This window comes from Phocoena phocoena, chromosome 8 (genome assembly GCF_963924675.1).
Source record: "Phocoena phocoena chromosome 8, mPhoPho1.1, whole genome shotgun sequence".
Taxonomy (NCBI): Eukaryota; Metazoa; Chordata; class Mammalia; order Artiodactyla; family Phocoenidae; genus Phocoena; species Phocoena phocoena.
Window position 1 is genome coordinate 17369225 of NC_089226.1, and position 18085 is coordinate 17387309.

The window sequence follows — 18085 nt, forward strand, 5'->3', positions numbered from 1 at the left end:
GCCGCCTTAGGCGGGACGAGGGGCAAAGGGGCGGCAGGGGGAGTGGGTTTGAGCCCTGAAGGAGGAAGATGGCAGACCTTCTCTTCACACCCCGTCTCCGCCCTCCACCCCGAAGCCTTCACAGAAAAGATTTTTTGTTGAGTGTGTGTAATCGTAATTAACTAATAATACATGCGCATCATGTATATTAAATACACATATATCACATATACATTAAAACCAGGAAGGAGACCTTCAGCAAGCTGGGGAGCCTGAGCCAACCCTCCTCGATCTACCTTTCCCGAGAATCTACCGCAAACACAGACTCGAAAATCCCAGATCCCGATTCCGGCTCCTTTCTCCCAACTATGCCCAAGTCTACCGCTAGGCTGTTGAGCGGGCTCTCCCGCTCCGCTGGACCTGCAAAGCACGCATGCACTTCTCCCAGATTGTTTTGTCAATCCGGGGACCTGCCTTCTCACTCTCTACTCCCGAACAGCCCCCGTTTCCCAAAGATCTATTCCTTCGGTGCAAGGTGCGTGACGGAAATTTGCAACGTTTTGTTTCCAGGCCAGTTGCACTCGGCGTACCGGGCAGGGGAGCCTCCTAGGGAGATTCTCGTCGTCTGGTTGATGTAGCGATTGCTATAAACATTCCTAATAAAGGTGTACGGGAAGCTAGACCCGCCCCCGGAGCCGGAGCCCCTGTGCGCCAGGGGCCCAGGAGAACACTTTTTCCTTGATCCCGGGGAACCGAAAACGAATTTTAACATAAACATATTTGCATACGCCCCTCCCCCTGGCCCCGCCCCTAGGTGGCGCGGGCGCGCCGCCGAAGCCAGCGCCAGGGGGCGGGGTGGGGGAGGGGGTGAGTCCTCCGAGAGCCGGGTTCGGCTCGCGGCGATGTGATTGGTCGGTCTGGACTCCTCCTCCAGCGCATGTCATTAGCATCTCATTAGTTGTCCGCTTGGGCTCGGGAGGAAGCCACCGCCGCCAGTCTGAGGCAGGTGCCCGACATGGCGAGTGCTGTGCTGCCGAGCGGACCCCAGTGTGCGGCGGCGGCGGTGGCGGCGGCGCCTCCCGGTCTCAGACTCCGGCTTCTGCTGTTGCTCCTCTCTGCCGCGGCACTGATCCCCACAGGTAGGTGTGGGCACCGGCCGGTTGGCCCCCGAAATCTCCTAAGGCACCCCAGTGGCCGTAGCCATGGAGGGGGGAAACGTTTCCATGACAACCTTCCCCCACTTCCTAAATCCAAATCGGAGGGAGTGTGGAGAGGAAACTCAGGGCTGAGAATGGAAGGGGTTGAGGGGATCGGTAAATCTCCTCTCCCTTGCCCAGCTCCGTGTGAATTAGAGCTCGTAGGGATGGCTGCACCCACACCTTTTCTCCCGGCTTGGCGCGGGGCGCGGAGTGGAGTGAGAATGTGGGGCCCGGGGGCTAGAGAATATAGGGGAAGGGGGTGGATCGCAAGCACCCCCCTAAACCTTCCGGACCCTCCCTAACTCGCTGTTGTCCCCGTAACTTGCAGGTCCTCCCGCTTCCCCGGGCTGCCCATTCGCCCCCACCTCTCCAGCAGGCCCCCCATTCCCCATCCCCGAAACCTCCCCATGGCTGACTAGCGGCCCCCTCCAGCGCGATTCCTCACTGGTCCACAGGACATCTCCAGATTTGTCTGATCGCTCCTGCTTTCCCCGCGCTCTGCCTTTCTCCCCTGTCCACGAACAGCTCGCCCCTCGTGTCTCCTTCCAGCCGGATCGCGGCCCCTCCGCCCCCACCGCCCCCTCCGCCCGGCTGCGGGTCTCCTTGGCCGGGCTCCAGGCAGGGAAAGTTCCCCGGGCCCGGCCCCACGGGGGGGCGGTTGTTGTCGCCGCCTCTGCGGGAAGAAGCCGGGAACCCGCAGCCCGCCTGACCCACAGCGTCCTCCGCAGCGAGTGGGGACCCCGGATTTCCAGGCTGCCTGTCATTTTCGGCAGCTCGGGAGTGGTGGAGGGAGCGTTCGCGGCCTCTGCGGCCAGGCGGGCACCCTCCGGGCCTCCGGGCGTCCCCTGCGTGCAGAGCTGTCTTGGGAATTTGCCCAGGGGCGGCTCTGCGCGCCCCGCTCCTTCCCTGAAGATGCGGAGCACTCGGCTGGAGCACGCTGTTTGGCTGACCGTGTGCCGGGCGCGTTGGCGCGGTCGGGAAAGAAGAGGGCAGTGTTTGCTTTTGCTAACAAAAGGGAGCTGGAGCTCTTCCCCAGCGGAGAGACCGGCCGTGCTGCACCCTGCCTCCCCTTCCCACCACCGCCGCGCTTGCTGGCCGCGCGGCGTCCAGCGCCCCTGGCCGCCTGCTGCGGGCTGGGAGCAGGGAGCCGGGACTCCAAGGCGCAGGGCCGCGGGGGGCGGGTAGGTGCAGGAGGGGATGCAGCAGGGCTCGGCGCCTGCAAAGCCCCTCCTCGCAGCTCGGAAGCCGCAGGACCCGCGAGCAACAAGTGGCGGAGGACACCGAGAGCTCAGCCCCCACCTGCGGAGCCCCCGACCCGGGCGGGTGCAGCGCCGGGGCCAGCGTGCCGCTCCCGGGGTGCCTCTCCGCTTGGGCTGTGCCTTTTGTTTACACGCTAGAGGACACACAGTTACATAAACACCGCAGGAGACACGCTGTAGGAAATGGGGAGATCTGGGGGTGCTAGCTTTGGATTTGGGGGGATGCCGGGGTGGTTGCTTTCCCCCCACTCCTCAAGACAGGCTTGCAAGGGAGCTCGACTTGAGGAACCTATCGGGGATCCATAGAGGTGGGAATCTGGCGGCAGCTTCAGTTCCAGAGCTGAGGATTTTTTCTTCCATGCCACTGCCTCCGGATGTTGTTTATGTGTTTTTGCACTGTCAATTCTTAATTTATGAGTTACGAGATAATTGGGTTCAGCCGATGCCGGTGTGGTTACAACTTCATTTCGGGTGATGTCTCTGACTCGATGGGTTCAATGAAATGTTCCTGAAAGAGATCCCTGGTTCTGCTGCATTGTAAAAAGCGCCAGTGTCGGTTAAACGTGAGCGTTACAGGCTCGGTAACTGGCGCATAACAGAGGCAACAATAGACTTGTATTGGCTGCAAAAAAAAAAAAAAAAAAAAAAAAGGCGGGGAGGGGACAAGCGCTGGTCGGGATATTGTCTTTGGACTAAAAATGGGAGCCGTGCAATGCCGCTTGCCAGCAGAACAGCATCAGATTATACCTCCTCTGTCCAGCCTGCTCATTGAAGGCTCCGGGTAGTAGCAACAGTACTGTATTTGTAACTATCTCGCGGTAAGAAGTTGCCTTCCCAGCGAGGGCTATATGCTGACTTAGAAAGGAGCGGTCTGGAACTCAACCGTGCATGTCAAAGCTACAAGAAAATTCTGTTGCCAGTTGCCATGGAAGCAGCTTCCTGCTCCTGTGTACATCCCTGTTTGTATGCTGTTATCAGATTGTGTTCAAATTAGAAAGTAATTGGGTTTGATTTGTAGTGAGGGGGTGAGGCGCCTTTCTTTAAATCTTTTTTTTTTCTTTTAATGCGCTTTTTGGTGCTGAGTTAGAGAAGGGGTCTTGGCCTAGCCCCCAGGTCCTAGTCCCGGAGAGTAGATTTCAGGTGGGGACCAGGGGACTTCTCTTCTTTACTCCTCTTAGTTTAAGCTTTCTCAGAGACCTCCAGTTCCTACTCCCAGGATTAAAGAAACCTGTTGGCGTTGCCTTTTAACTTCATAAACCTTGTTTCATTTACAGCCTTGCTGGAATAGCCATCAAGGGCCATTGTGCAGTGGGTCCAGGTTCTGTCTTCCCCTGTAACTGAATCCATTTATCCTCTGGAGAAAATCTCTCATCCCTCCTGTGGTGTTTGGATGAAATGGATGTTAATGAAATGCAGCTACAATGGGCTTGTCAGAGCTCACTCCTCAGTGTAAATTACGCCCGTTTAGTTTGGGATGCTTGCGTGATGGTGTTTCTGACCCCCAGTGAACCCGTGGTTGATCACCCTCCTCTTACATTTTCAGCAGTAGAGAGGATGGCAAATGGGTGGGGATGTGTGGTGGTGCTGGGAAGCCCAGGAACTGAGTTTTTGCTTGTCGTGGCCTGTTGGGGCTTGTGTACTGGGGATAGGGACTTTACAAAAGTGCCGCCCTGCTATTGTCGCCTTTCCCTGCATCAAATCCAATAGCTGCGGGAGGGACTTGCACTTGTCCGTGATAGCTTTGATAAAATATCCCTCATTTAATGCCACTTTATATTTACAGTGTGTCACTGGAGACGCACAAGGCTTCATTTAGTGACTTGTGTGACGAGACAAGCTTGCATTATTTGCCTGGGACATTTTGGAGGAACAAGAGACCCATTGAGCAATCTTTTGAAATGAACAAATACGAAAAAAGGGGCGAATAAAAGAGCAGGCAGTTCTCCGGAACAAAGAGCTTTATTCATATGGATGTTGTACATGCTTTATCCAGTTTTCCCAATGGCCCTCCTGGTAAAGGCGAGTGGGACAGGGAAGAAGCCAAGGCAGGACACTGGCGCTTCCTCTCTTTTTTCCTGACTTCATATTCTTATCTGACTTTGCCCTCGACTCCCTGGACTCCCTGCCTGCTCTGCTCAGCTTGCTCGGCTCCCTCTAAAACCCCAGAAGGTAATGGGTTCCTGGGTCTAAAAAGGAGATTTTGAAATCCTTTCTCCTAGCTCTGAATTACAGCGGAAGAAAGTGCTAGTAGCTACCTGTTGAGATGGATGGTCTTCGGCGGATATATCGGTTGAATGGAAAGAGATGTCACTTTTCTGTGACATGTGTCAGGAGGTGGTTGATAGTGAATGTCAGATGGGTAAGAGGTCTTGCAATTATAATATTAGCCTTACTATTTATTTTTAAAGAAATGCTGTGAAAACTAAAATCCAAAATTTTCATGATCATGAATGGTGCTCTTGGAGTTTTCAGTGACTTTTGCCCACACCTGGTACATTTTGGCCTTATTATACATAAGTGAATTTTTATTATTCCTTGACCTATATTGCTAAGTGATTTTCAGGCTTTAAAAACTTGATAATATTGCTGTGAATATAAACTCAATCTGTCAGTTTCTGTATGTGACATATTAATGCTTAATTGGCCACTTAGAATTTACATTTTAAAAATGCTTTTGTGTGTGCCTGTGTGTTTAACGGAAGGCCCGTTTTTATGCAGGGGGATCTCTTAAACTGCTCCAAACTAATCAATGTTATGATTTGAATGGAAATTTACCAGTATATAAAGACATTTTATAAAAAATAAATCCAAAGGATTCAAATGTTGTATCTCTTTCTTGGGAAGAATAGTACTGACCATCATGCTGGGCATTTTCAACTGAAAATCCAGCCTAGAAAGGAGAAATCACACAGCGACATCTGTTGCAGAATTGAAAATTTGCTGCTTCTAGTTGCAAGCAATTAGTCCCATATACGCACCTAATGGTATCAGCCTGTGTGTGTGTGTGTGTGTGTGTGTGTGTGTACTCACACATATATGTATGTATCCACATGCATATATGTATATATATGGACGTATACAGAAGCTCAGCCAGTGTTCGTAGTCACATTTAAAATTATTTAATAGAAAATATAACATTTTAATGCAAAGTTCTTTTTCTTAATATCACCTGTTGAGGAACTAGAGATTCTTATAATCATGGAATTTTTGAAAGGGGAAGGATATTAGAAATCATGCGGCAACGTCTCATTATTTTGCAGTGAGGCAGCCAAAGCCCAGAGAGGGAGGGACCGTGCTTACCGCTGAACTGAGGCTGAGTTAGCTGTGCTTTCAGGATAGGGAGCTGGTCTCCGGAGAGCCAGCCAGTCAAGCTTCTCTTCCACCTCCCAGCAGGGATGCCCAGTAAGGGATATGCATCGTGGGTAGATGGTATCTCGGGTAGGAAGGGTTTGTATTCTGAAGGCAGCAAGAGTAATTATTGCTCTACGTAATAAACCGATGGATCAGAGGTGTGACCTCTGGGAAGAAAGGACCGGTTTTTGTTAAGGTTGTCTTTCGTGTTGACAAATCATTCTGAAGCCTCTGGACGTCATGTGGCAGCCACACGTGAATGTTGTTGTCCAAAGCACCTGAGTAGAGGAGAGCTCTGGATGTGTGTCCCGGTCGTTTAAGTCAGATGCGTGAAAACTAGGCTTCACAGAAGCACAGAAGCCTCAGCTTTAGACTTTTAACCTTTCGTTTTGTCATTTCAAGGAGTCCTATTAACAGGAGAACTGGTTCCACATAACTAAAGAAAAAAGGAAGGGTCCTTAAGTCAAGAACAAAAACACATCTTGATTTTCTTACCAGGTACTTGTCCCTTTCCGTTAAGGCTGGGAGAAAGCTCAGAACAATTTTTTTTCTTAAAGAAAAAATTACTTTATTGTTGCAAGCTGACCCCCCTTTTTTTTAAACATCGATCATATTTTCTTTATTTTTTCACTTTATTATGGAAAATTTCAATTATACACAAATGTAGAGAGAATGCCATAATTAACCCTCTTTGCAGATCGTCAGGTTTTGTACTTATCCACCCATGGTCCATTACCTTCTGTACACCTTCTCCCCTTCCCAGATTATTTTAAACAAATCCTGGACATCCTATCATTTCTTCCATAAATTACTTTAGAATGAATTTCTGTAAGATACAGCTCTTCTTCTACGCCCATAATCACAGTATCATTAGCTGCATGTACATTTTATCCACTGGTATACAGATTTTTATCCTACTCTTGCTTTACCCAGGAAGGTAGCGTGAAGGCTTGTTACAGTGGGTAGAAGCTGAGGCGGGAGCTAGAAAAGCCGGGGCATGATTACTGCCTGCGCTGAGGAGACCTTTTCCTGTGGTTTGGTTTATTTTGAGCAAGGTTTTGTTTGGAATGGATAAGATGAGTTTTATTGTGTAAATATGGTTGTGTAAATATGCAGTAATTGTAGCTAATTCCTCAGTGGCGAGCTGTGGAAAACACCCTTGGTGAGATTGGCCATTTCTGGATGTGCCCATAATGAATGCTTTCCACAGGAGGACTTCTGTAGGAAAGGCTAGTTTAGTTTGATGGCTGTGAGGTACCCTCATTCGGAATATTTTCCTCTAAATGTCCCCGTGGTATGAGTGCCTTTGCGTTTTGTAGCTATATGGCTTCAAAGAAAAAGATGTCTTTTCCCATTTCTAATTGGCTAAGTATTAATTTCAGCCTGTATTCTGTAACTGAAGTGATCAGAAAATGCCTTTGGTGTGGGAAACCCATACGGAGCTGTAAGTTTTGGGGCCTTATTTTTGTAGGATGGGGGTGCGGGGTGGTAGGAAGAGAAACTGTTACTCTTTTTTACTTTTCAGTATTTGCCCCATTAATTTAACGTGTGAATTTTAAATTTCAGCTAGAAATGTTAGAATGCTTCAATGTTAATTTCAGAACTTCTTTGGTTTCTCAGAAAATAGGTTGTTTCCATTTTCCAGGGTTCATGAAATGTGAGGTTTTGTGTGTGTGTGTGTGTGTGTGTGTGTGTGTGTGTGTCTGTCTGTCTGTCTGTCTGTCTGTCTTTTAAGAAGTTCCTTCTCAAATGTATCTAACGTGGACTATAAATCTGAAGCATTGGGGTTTTTGGTTTCTAGCCAAACAAGTAATTACACATGAGATGGTTTTGAGAGTTCCAAGCAGCCCTGGCCAAGGAAAAACCCGCCTCCTGTGCCCCTATTCTGAGCTGGCCACGGCAGCAGAAAAGCACAAAGGAATGTCTACATTTAGGGTTTGGGGAGCGCCACCAAAATCGAATAAAAAGCCTTTGTTTGGAAACCATCAATGAAGGAAGGAACCCACTGGAATGTTTGTAATTACAAGTGGCACCTCCTTGTTTAAATTTCAGAAGCCACAGTTTCTTTTTCAGAGATTTAAATTGCAGGCTGTAGCCAGCAGCTGCTGTTGTGGTTAATGGGCACTTTCTCTTTGAAGATCTTCCCGTGCTGGTTCTCAAAAGCTTTGGAGCAGTTGGCCTTGAACTAGGGTTAGAAGAAAGGGAGATGGAGGTATTTATATACATGCACAGCAGAAGTGATGTGTGGCCTTTATTATTACTCAAAAGAGGAGCTTGGTGGTAAGGTTTTGAGAAAACTGAGCACTAAGAAAAAAAAAAAAATCTCTTATGACTGACAGGTGTCTTGAATGGGGTGATTATCTTACGAGAAATGTGGGGTGGGGAAAAGCTTTTCTTTTAGTAGTTGCTTTACTGGAACGTAGTCATTTGACCCACCATTTTGATCTAGATATTTCAGAAATGTTAAATAGCCTTGAAATGAAAGTGCTCTGTTTCATATTTAAATGCTACTCAGTGTTTGATGTTGATATTCTAGTGGCATGGACTTTTAAAAATGCCTAGAATAAGTGGCTTGCTCTTGGCAGTCTTCCTTGGTAAGGTAGGCATTCTAAATCCTCTTGAGCCATCCAGCACTAGACGCCAGGCAGTGTCCAGTTGGAATTGTTATGAGGTCCCTGGAGGGGGTGGGGAGGAATCTCCCTAAAAACAAAGGGCTCCTGGGCCCCATCTCTCCCATTGTCTGTACCATATCTCCACTTGGCTAGGAATAATCTAGAAGTTAACATGTCAGAAATTGAACCTTTCATCTTAGATCTCAACTTTTCACAAAGTCTCCATTATTGCACGTGACACCATTGTCATCCCGGTCTCCAAGGCCCTGAAATTTGGAGTCTTTTTTTCTCCTCCTTAGCTTTCACCCTTGGACTGAAATAAAATGGGGCTGATTATTTCTCCACAACATTCTCTGGAAGCCTCAACGTCCTCTCCAAACCATGTTTTACTAAGCAGAAGCTCCCTAGCCAATTCCCCCGATCCCAAGCTCTCTGAGTCAGAATTTAAGTCCTCCTACCACAGCTGTAATTCTTTCCTGGACAGGATCAGGACACTGCCCTTGCAGAAAACCTAATCTCAAATTCTTGCTCCTTGCATCAGATTCAAAATCCACATTGTTTTGTCTTAAGGTTGTTCCTTCCTCAATTGCTTTCTCACTCCTTCTCTAATTGCCCTCATTTCTTATTACTTTTCAGCCCAATCCCGATGAGACTGGAAGACTGGTGATTCTCCAGTGAAACCGAGGAAGAAAGTGGTTTCCCCTGATCAGCCTTCAGCTGGTTGCCTTTGCATAAAACTGCTCTCTGATCGGTTTTCCTCTTAACTGTTTTGGTTTATAATTGTAGGACGGCTGAATCTCCTTGCCCACCTTGAGAATAAACATTTTTCCTTTGCATCTTTCAGTTTAACTAACACGTGCTTATCTAAAATATATGCCCACACAGACATTTCCTTTTTCTGCTTTACAGGTGTATGCATGTCTTTCTTTCCAGTAAGCCACAAGGTATAGATATTATTGCCATTATTTTAATGAAATTTTAAACCCTAGAATGCTGAAAGTGTATTGTGCCTATTTGGTAGTACGTGTTGGAATACAGGCATTTACTATAGCATGAAAATAGTGAAACTGAATTCACAAATTACAAGCTGGCAAAGTAAGACTTTGGGGCAAAACGTTAAGCCTTGAGGAGTTGGAGAATTTGGAAGGGTCAGAGTCAGAGAGCCTTGTCTGGCGCTGCTGACTTGGCATACATGAGATCAGCCCCTCTGAAGATGCTCCAAAAGACGCAACCTTAGAGGAGCATTTGGTGCTCATGTTTTCGGTGCATCAGTTGCTAAGAAGTACTACCCGGGAAGCCAGAAGGAAGTGCACTAAAACCCACGTCTTTATTAGCTAACACTTTAAATAGCGTTGACTTGGGGAGCAGTGCTGTCTCACTAAACACAGGCATCTCTCCCATTGTGGCAGATCGCATTTTAGTTGATTACATAGAGGGTGAATTGTTACTGGCTTAAGAAAATAAATGAAATCTTTGTTTCTCAGTCTAACTGCTAAACTTGTTATCTGAAGGATCTTTTCAAAGCCTTTATCTGGTACTAATATCTGCCATGGTTCTTCCCTTATTTTTTTCCTCGTCTGGCATCCTTCCCCTGCAGAGTTCAGTTTTTGCTACTGGAAGGTTATACAGCACGATAATTCAGTGGTATGAACACTTGATTATCATGGAGTATTTGGGGGCGGTCTTGGGGGAAAATGTTGTATGTCAAATGTGGTATGTATTTGGCTCTTTGCTGATTATCAGCCTGGGATAAGCCAAGCCATGCAGAAGTTACTGCACATAATCAGCTTCTGAATAGAAGAGGAACCCTGCTTCATTTCTCTTGCAGAAACCCTTACTTAAACAATGAAAACTTCAAAGATAGGGAGAAAAAAGAAAGTTAATTCAGTACTAAATTACTGCTCAAATGGTTTTATCTCTTAAAAGGTTCAAATAGAGATTAGCTTAAATGACACTGAACTTCACATTTCCTTGTGCATATCTTGTGCGCACACGTCATTGTGAAGAGACCTCTTGTCTCCTTTCTTTTAGTTTTGTTAGTAATCACGTGAATGTTAGTTGCTGTTTGTTTCCCTTTCCTGAAGCAAATCTCTCCATCTCTGGGCCAGCTTGGCAAGCAGAATACGCGGTCTAGATTACAGAACAGCATAAACCTAGTGCTTTGCTTAAGAGCTAAAAACAACAAAAACAACCTACCTTACAGGGTGTTAAAAATAAAATAAGATCATATGTATGAATGTCCTTGAGAAGGAAGTATTTTATATATATATGGCTTTCAGTAAAACAGCCACGGTTTAGTGATGGGGGTTATGTTTCTGACTACTACCACTGCTAATCACGTTTGTAAATCCCTCACACGTTTGAGAATATTGAAAAATTCTGTGCTGAAAGGATTAATTCAGGATGTACTCAAATGTCTCTAAGGTGAAACTGAAGAATAAAGTGGCAGTAAGATTAAGATCCTACCCGGAGTTGAATGTTTTTTGGAAGTAAATGGAATTATCCAGTCACCTTGGAGAAATAGACAGTGATTATAATCTCAAGTTTCTGGGCCTTTTAACACAGACAGGACTTTATGATTTTACTTACCCCTTATATTTTATATACTATATTTAAATCAAGTACTTGTATTTCTGCAGCTAACCCATAAGGCACTTGGAAGGAAAATGAGAATTTAAAAATTATTGTTAAATCAAGTGTCTGCTTTTATACCAGGCATTGTGTTTGGTGCAGTTATAGTTGGGTGGGTTGATTCCTGAGGGATACAATTGGTTTTCTCAACTTTTACTTTGAAAACTCTCAAAACCGCAGGAAAGTTGAAAGTATAACAAATGCTTGTACACCCCTTACTTAGATTCATCAACTGTCAGCATTCTGCCTGTTTGTTTTATCTCTAGCTCTCTAAACAATGTATCCACACATGTCTTTTTGTTTTTTTCTGATCCATGTGAAAGCAAGTTACAGGCATAGTGACACGTCACCCTTGAATACTTCAGAACCAGACTCCTGAAAATAGGGACATCTTCTCCCACAACCTCATTACATTCAAGAAATTTAATATTCACCAATATTATTTGATGTCTAGTCCATATTCAAAGTTCCCCAATTTTCCCAGTAATATTCTTTATTTATCTGTGTTTCTTTGTCTTCCCTGATCTAGGCTCCACTGGAGATCACACACTGGATATGGTTTTCATGTCTCTTTTTCTTTTAATCTAGAACCATTCCCTTGCCCTCCACTTTTGTTTGTTTGTTTGTTTGTTAAGGTTCTTTTAAGGAGTGTGTGTGTGGGATGTCTTTCATGGTGTTGACATTTTGTTGAGTCCAGATCTACAGCTTTGTGGAATGTCCCACGTTCTACAGTTTGTTTGCTTGTTTCCTCCTAGTTTGATTCAGACTGTAATTAATCATAGGCAGGAACATGGCACAGCTGATGTTGCCACCTTTTAACATCACATCAAGAGCAACATAATAGCAGTTTGTCCTAATTTTAGCAGTGGCAAGTTTGATCTCTTTGCTAACTGTAGGTTTAGTACTTGGTTGATGTGGATTTACAGATGTCTCCACTTTTGTCCCTTTGTCATTAATAAGTAATTTGTGGGATATTTTGAGATTGAAGATCCTGTTCTCAAACACTTCATCTAGTGGTTTTGGCGGCATTGATAAACCTTGTCTGAATCAAATATTACACCAGTGTTTATAAAATTGTGCTTTTTCTAATTGTCATTCCCCTGTATTGGGCAGAGGCCTTCTTGAATAAAGAAGAGCTTGCCTTTCCCCCATCCTCTCCTTTTTATTTGAAAATCACAGTGGACTCATACATTTAAAAATGTTTCAGTGTGATAATATTTCTTTACCGTCAAATTTGGCTAAAGGGAACCCCTTCAGTCTGGCTCTTGTATCCTTTTGACATAGCTCTGTTAATTTTAAAGTTCTTTATTATTTTATGTCACAAGAAGATGTCTAAGCTCACCTTGTATTTTCCCTGCTCCAGATCTGGAATCAGCTATTTCTACGAGAAGCTGTGGTTCCTTTCAGTGGGCAGCTGGTATTTAGATACCAAAGAGTTGTGCTCATTGCGGTTGACTTGTTTCAGTGGACAGAACTAGGAGATTACATGTATATTTATTATTATATAAATAAATGTATTTATATTTATATATATCTGAATACATTTAAAATTTATGCTTATTCATTTAAATCATGATTTCATACTGATGTCTTCAATTCTATTGTAAAACTAAGGTTCTCTCTCCCCTTTTCTCATTCCTTATTTGTACTTTTTTCCCCCCACAGTGAGAACCTTGATTCCCAGCCATATCAGTGTCTTATAATTAATGCAAAAAATAGATTTGGAATTACTCCACAGAGAATACTGTAGACAACAAAACTGTCAAGTGAAGCTCAAGATTTTTGCCATTCTTTTTTGCCTTTCAAAGAGATCCAGTGAAGGTTGACGGTCAGAGTACTGTGTTCACAAGTTCACAAATTAGTGCCTTGTGTGTGTGTGTTATCAATGAGATGTATACTAAGGATCATTAATTTCTGTTTCTATTCAGTTTTAGTGTTTTACCTATCCTTGTTGATTTAAGTTTATATGCCGAACATGTAAATCATTACCATGGCTCAAAAATCAAAACTGTGTAAAGAAGTGTCACTCCCTTCCCTGTACTTCCTGGCCCATTCCCACCCACCTTCCTGTAGTAGCCAATTTCATTCCTTTCTCATGTATCTTTCCTATTTTTCCTTTGAAAAAACAATAGGTAGTGTTCTCTGTTTTCATACTTTTCCATAAACCGTGTTAACATCTGCCTATAATGTCTTTTTTTTTTGGCGGTATGCGGGCCTCTCACTGTTGTGGCCTCTCCCGTTGCGGAGCACAGGCTCCGGACGCGCAGGCTCAGCGGCCATGGCTCACGGCCCCAGCCGCTCCGCGGCATGTGGGATCTTCCCGGACCGGGGCACGAACCCGTGTCCCCTGCATCGGCAGGCAGACTCTCAACCACTGCGCCACCAGGGAAGCGCCACCGTGTTCTTTACTTAACCAAAGTAAATGTGTCCTAGATACGCCACGCTCTCTCAGCCTTTTTGTATGTCACCTCCTCCTCCTGAAGCATGCTTATCTAGATGGCTGATTCCTACATATCTTTCGAGATCCAGCTCCCAATTTCTCAAGGAAACTTACATGACCTCTCAGGTGCGTTAGGTGCCTTTTCTTTGTGCCCCTCTTCTGTACTTCCTTAGGAGCTTTCCCAGACTTATCTTCTTTCTTCCTGTTAAACATCTTTCTCCAAATTGCCCCAGGTTTCCTCTCTATACCTGTGCATTTCGTACTTGTCAAACTTGTTTTCACCAACAGAAATGCCCCATCCTCTGGTCTTCTATATCAGCATGTTTCAATCCTGTGCGTACATAAGACCCAAGTCCAGTGCTGCTTTTTCAAATCTTAATGTACTTTCCAGCCTGAATGTAATGTTTTCCTTTCAACTTCTTTTACAATTTCTCTAGCCATCCCATGATATTTAACACTTCTTACATTATCACATGTTGACATGTGTCCATAGGTAGGTGTCTCCTAGCCTTTCTACAGGAGGGACTACTGCTTATTCATCTTTGTATCCTTAGCAGCATGAAGTTAATGCCCTACACATAGTATGTGTTCAGTAAACATTTGTTAAAGCAATGAATGAATTGGAAATTAGGTCTCCATTGCCCATGAAATCATCAGCATAAATGTGAACAGAGAACATGGTGATAATAATTCAGTCTTGAAAAGCAGTATAAAGATGCATCACTCCAAAGGTCGTTTATTCACTCACCATTTTCCTGTTACACAATCTGATTTCCAATACGTATATAGCCTATCTTTTCTCATTTGTCATGAATACTGGAAGTTGGGGTTTAGAATTTGCACGAGGCCTTTGTGTATGAATTTAATTTAGTGGTTGTCTAGTTATCAGCTTTTAGAACTGTAATTCTTAGTAAACATTGTTTGTTCTCTCTTAATGGATGAAGGGCTGTCACTATCTGATGTTTTCATAGCCTGAAGGACTGACTTCTAGCGTGTTTGATCATACTTGGTTGTTGGGTAGTCGTTGGAGAGATTTAGATACCAGTAAGTAAGAGAACCTCTTTCCATTTACTTAATCACTGTACAGTCCTGGTATGGCTGGACTTTGTGTCATTGCTAGGGCCATACTGGCACGTTAGAGTTGAAGCAACAAACCAAGAAACTTCTCTCTGAGGCCATCTGCCCCTCTTCCCCTCAGTTTTCATGAGAGCCTTGTCTTAAAACGGATATATTCTCAGGAGAGGCATGGTACACATAGGAAAATTTAAACCTCAGGGTAACAGTTTTCCTTGTACAGTAATAAAGATATACGTGGAGTCTGTGGCTTCAGGATCAAAAAATAGATCACAGTTGTTGGATCAAACATGAGAAATGGCTTGTTGCTGTGTTTTAAAAAAATGAGATGGGTAGGGCAGTCTGTTTTGTGGAGATGCTTCCACTATTTGTGTGACTGGATAGTTGGTGCTAAATAAGACCGTGGCAAAGCTAAGCTTATAAAGTTAATTGCCTACAACTGATCTAGTTTTAAACAGAAAGATTTCCTGTTGTTCTTCCATGGAAGGTGGGAGAGATTTCATATGCAGGCGGAGGGAGAGAGAGTTTGCTAATGTTACCTTTTAACTTAGGAGAAGTTTGGAGTTTGTTCTTTCCTGTGAATATAGAGGTGGAACCCACTCTAACCAGAGTTTATTGCTGTAATATTTTGTAAATGCATTTGTGACACTGATAAATCTGACCTTGTCGAGGCGTTTTTGAAGGGGAGGGGTGGCTAGCCTTTTTCTCACCGTCGTAAGTGATGTCTGCTCAATAACTCTTAACTACCTGACAGTATTGGGAGGGGAGGAGGACCTATCATAACTTGTCTTTATGGCCTATTTCTAAAGTGTTTCCTTCATATTCACATCCACCCATTTAGACTTCTCTTCTCCCTGCCTAAGGCATGCATCCAGCCTAGGCTGTGTTTGGTGCTTTAAATGCTTTGAATTATGGGGAATCATAGCATTTTATCGATGCTTCCCTTGTAGCTATACAGCTCTCTATTGTCTTAGGTTACACAGCTTGCATTTCTTAGGCATCGTGTGTGGATTATTGCAATTAGTTGAGGTTTTGAGTGGAATGACATATCTTCCTTGATTTTGTGCCATGTGCCATCTTCTGTTTCTTGGTAGACGCTTTTTCAGAGATTGCCTTCTTAAGAAATCTTCAAGGCAGAGGAATTAAACCCTTCCTTTCCACTATAAATCTTGGTAAATATATCTTTATCAGTGTGACCTACTGTCAAGTAAATAATGATGTGATAGCGATGTTCACAAAAAATTATATCTTTGAAATACACATTTTGTCAGTGTGTTAATATATAATATATAATTGGTATTATCCAAGAAAAGGAAAAGATTAGTAAGTCAGTTTCTTCTAGAATTAGGTGGCTAACGCTTCAAGCATTCTAGTTAAAAACAATTGCTTCTGGGTCCTGTTGGCAGCATTGCTTATTTCATTATTCTGGTCATTTGCATGCAAACAAGTTGATGATTCTTTAAATAACCACCATGTTCAGTCTTCTTTTCCTCTTGAAATGTTATTCCTCCAGCACTGTATTGCATTCATGCAATAGCATGAATCTGGTGCAAAAAGAATTTCAGGCTAAAGAAGTAGCAGAACTTTCCTTCACCTTTATTTTTTTAACCAAAAATGATGTTTCAGTTTTATATTAATTTAGCCATGATGACATCCCTTTATCCTTGTTTCATAAGGTGAGTGCATACAGAGTTATGCTTTAATAGAATATTTTTCAAGGTCTTAGGATATTTTTAAATGAGGTCATCACCTTCAAGATTTTGGCCTGAACTTTCCATGAACTAAAGGAGGAAGAAAAGGATAGACTAAAAAAAAAAAGATGAATATATAATCTACTTATAATGGAATAACTGATGAGAGTTAAATTCATTTTATAACATTTATCTGGTGCTAGTTCCCAGAGCACTGTACCATTTCAGCAAGATAAGTTCCACATTTATACGTTGGATCTCTATAGGAGGCCCTTTGAAAAAGTGTTATACTCTTTTAAAAAAAGGTTTGAAAACCACAGATCTAAACAGAATGAGTCCTTCAGGTTCAAAACAACAAGGCTGGAGAGAATGAGCCCTGGTTCCTGAGATCACGTCCGTGCTGAGGCCAAAGTCATAGGCAGTAACAAGGAATGCTCATCTACCTCATCTTTCCTTTCCTCATATTGTCTTTGGGGTCCCCGAAGGTGTGACCGTGGCCACAGCAGAGGACTGGATAAGGAGCTGAGATTTCAGATCACTGCCATCTCTGTCTTTCTATCAGAGGGATATAAAGAAGGGCGCTAACATGGAGTTGGAGTGTAGAAGGCTTTTCATTTAAATGAAGTCTCGAAAACACAGGGAAGATTTCCACCCAGAAAGAGGTGAGGAGAGAGGACATTCCAGGTTGAAGGAGAACCACATGAGTAAAGGCTTACAGGTAGGAAAGCTAAAATGGCATGTGAGAGATGGGGATTAGCAAAAGATAACTGGGGGCCAGATTGTGGAAAAACTTTGACAGCCAAATTTAGATTTAATTCTGGATGTCATTGGAAACTATTGAAGGGATTTTGAACAGGGAAGTAATGTCAGATTGGTGCTCTAGGACTATGAATCTGGCAATGGTTTGTGATCAGATTAGAAATGAGAGATCGGTTAGGGGTATAATAGTTAAGGTATGACTTTATGAAAACTTGAATTAGGGCAGTGGAGGAAGAATGGAGGTGGAATTGACTGGAGAATGGGGATTGAGGGAAAATAAAGACTAGAAACGAAGGCAGGCTTTGGTTTGGAACTTGAGTGGCTTAGGAGAGTGGCTGTTCCAATGAACAGAAATCAGAATATCATGGTGGGCTTAGTAAGGGAAGACAGTGAGCTTGGTTTCGGACATGTTAAACTTGAGCTACCATTAGAACATAGTAGAAGTGTTCAGAAGGTCACTTGAAATGTGATACTCGAGTTTAGGAGAGAGGCTGAGAGTAGAGCTAGAGATACAGATTTGTAAGTCATCTGTAAAGAGTTCATAGCTGATTCTACATGAGGCATTGACTCAGTTACTTATTTGATACACATGTACTGAGGTGCCTGATGTGTGCCATTGTGTTAGGTGCTGGAGAGGAGTGTATGAGGGATCCTGAAGAGGGTCATAGAGGTAGAACCTTAAGGGAGGTTTGTTTTTAATTTTTTTAATTCTTTATTTTTTTGCGGTACGCGGGCCTCTCACTGTTGTGGCCTCTCCGGTTGCGGAGCACAGGCCCCGGACGCGCAGGCTCAGCGGCCACGGCTCACGGGCCCAGCCGCTCCGCGGCACGTGGGATCCTCCCGGACCGGAGCACGAACCCGTGTCCCCTGCATCGGCAGGCGGACTCCCAGCCACTGTGCCACCAGGGAAGCCCGAGGGAGGTCTGTTTTTAGCGGACAGGATAAGGAACTGTGCTGAACTAGTCAGGACTAATCAGAGGACTGGAGATTAATGCTGCGGAAGGGGGAAGGAGTTGTAGGCGGGGTTGATGTGGGTTGGAAGTCTGTTAACTAAGTTGCTGAAGAGTCTTGAAGCAGTAAGGATTGTCTT

The 18085-nt window shown here is 44.3% G+C and overlaps 1 protein-coding gene across 5 annotated transcripts in view; it reads left to right on the plus strand.

Annotated features, from left to right (window-relative positions):
* The first annotated feature begins 979 nt into the window (after positions 1 to 979).
* Positions 980 to 18085, plus strand: part of CADM1 (cell adhesion molecule 1) — a 331779-nt gene continuing 314673 nt past the window's right edge. For 2 of the 5 annotated variants that reach the window (XM_065881344.1, XM_065881345.1), the window contains exon 1: positions 980 to 1118. In XM_065881344.1, coding sequence (XP_065737416.1) covers positions 995 to 1118 — 124 coding nt within the window. In that variant the 5' untranslated portion in view covers positions 980 to 994. The remainder of the gene's footprint in view (positions 1119 to 18085) is intronic. The other 3 variants (XM_065881341.1, XM_065881343.1, XM_065881342.1) reach the window with 2 other exon arrangements.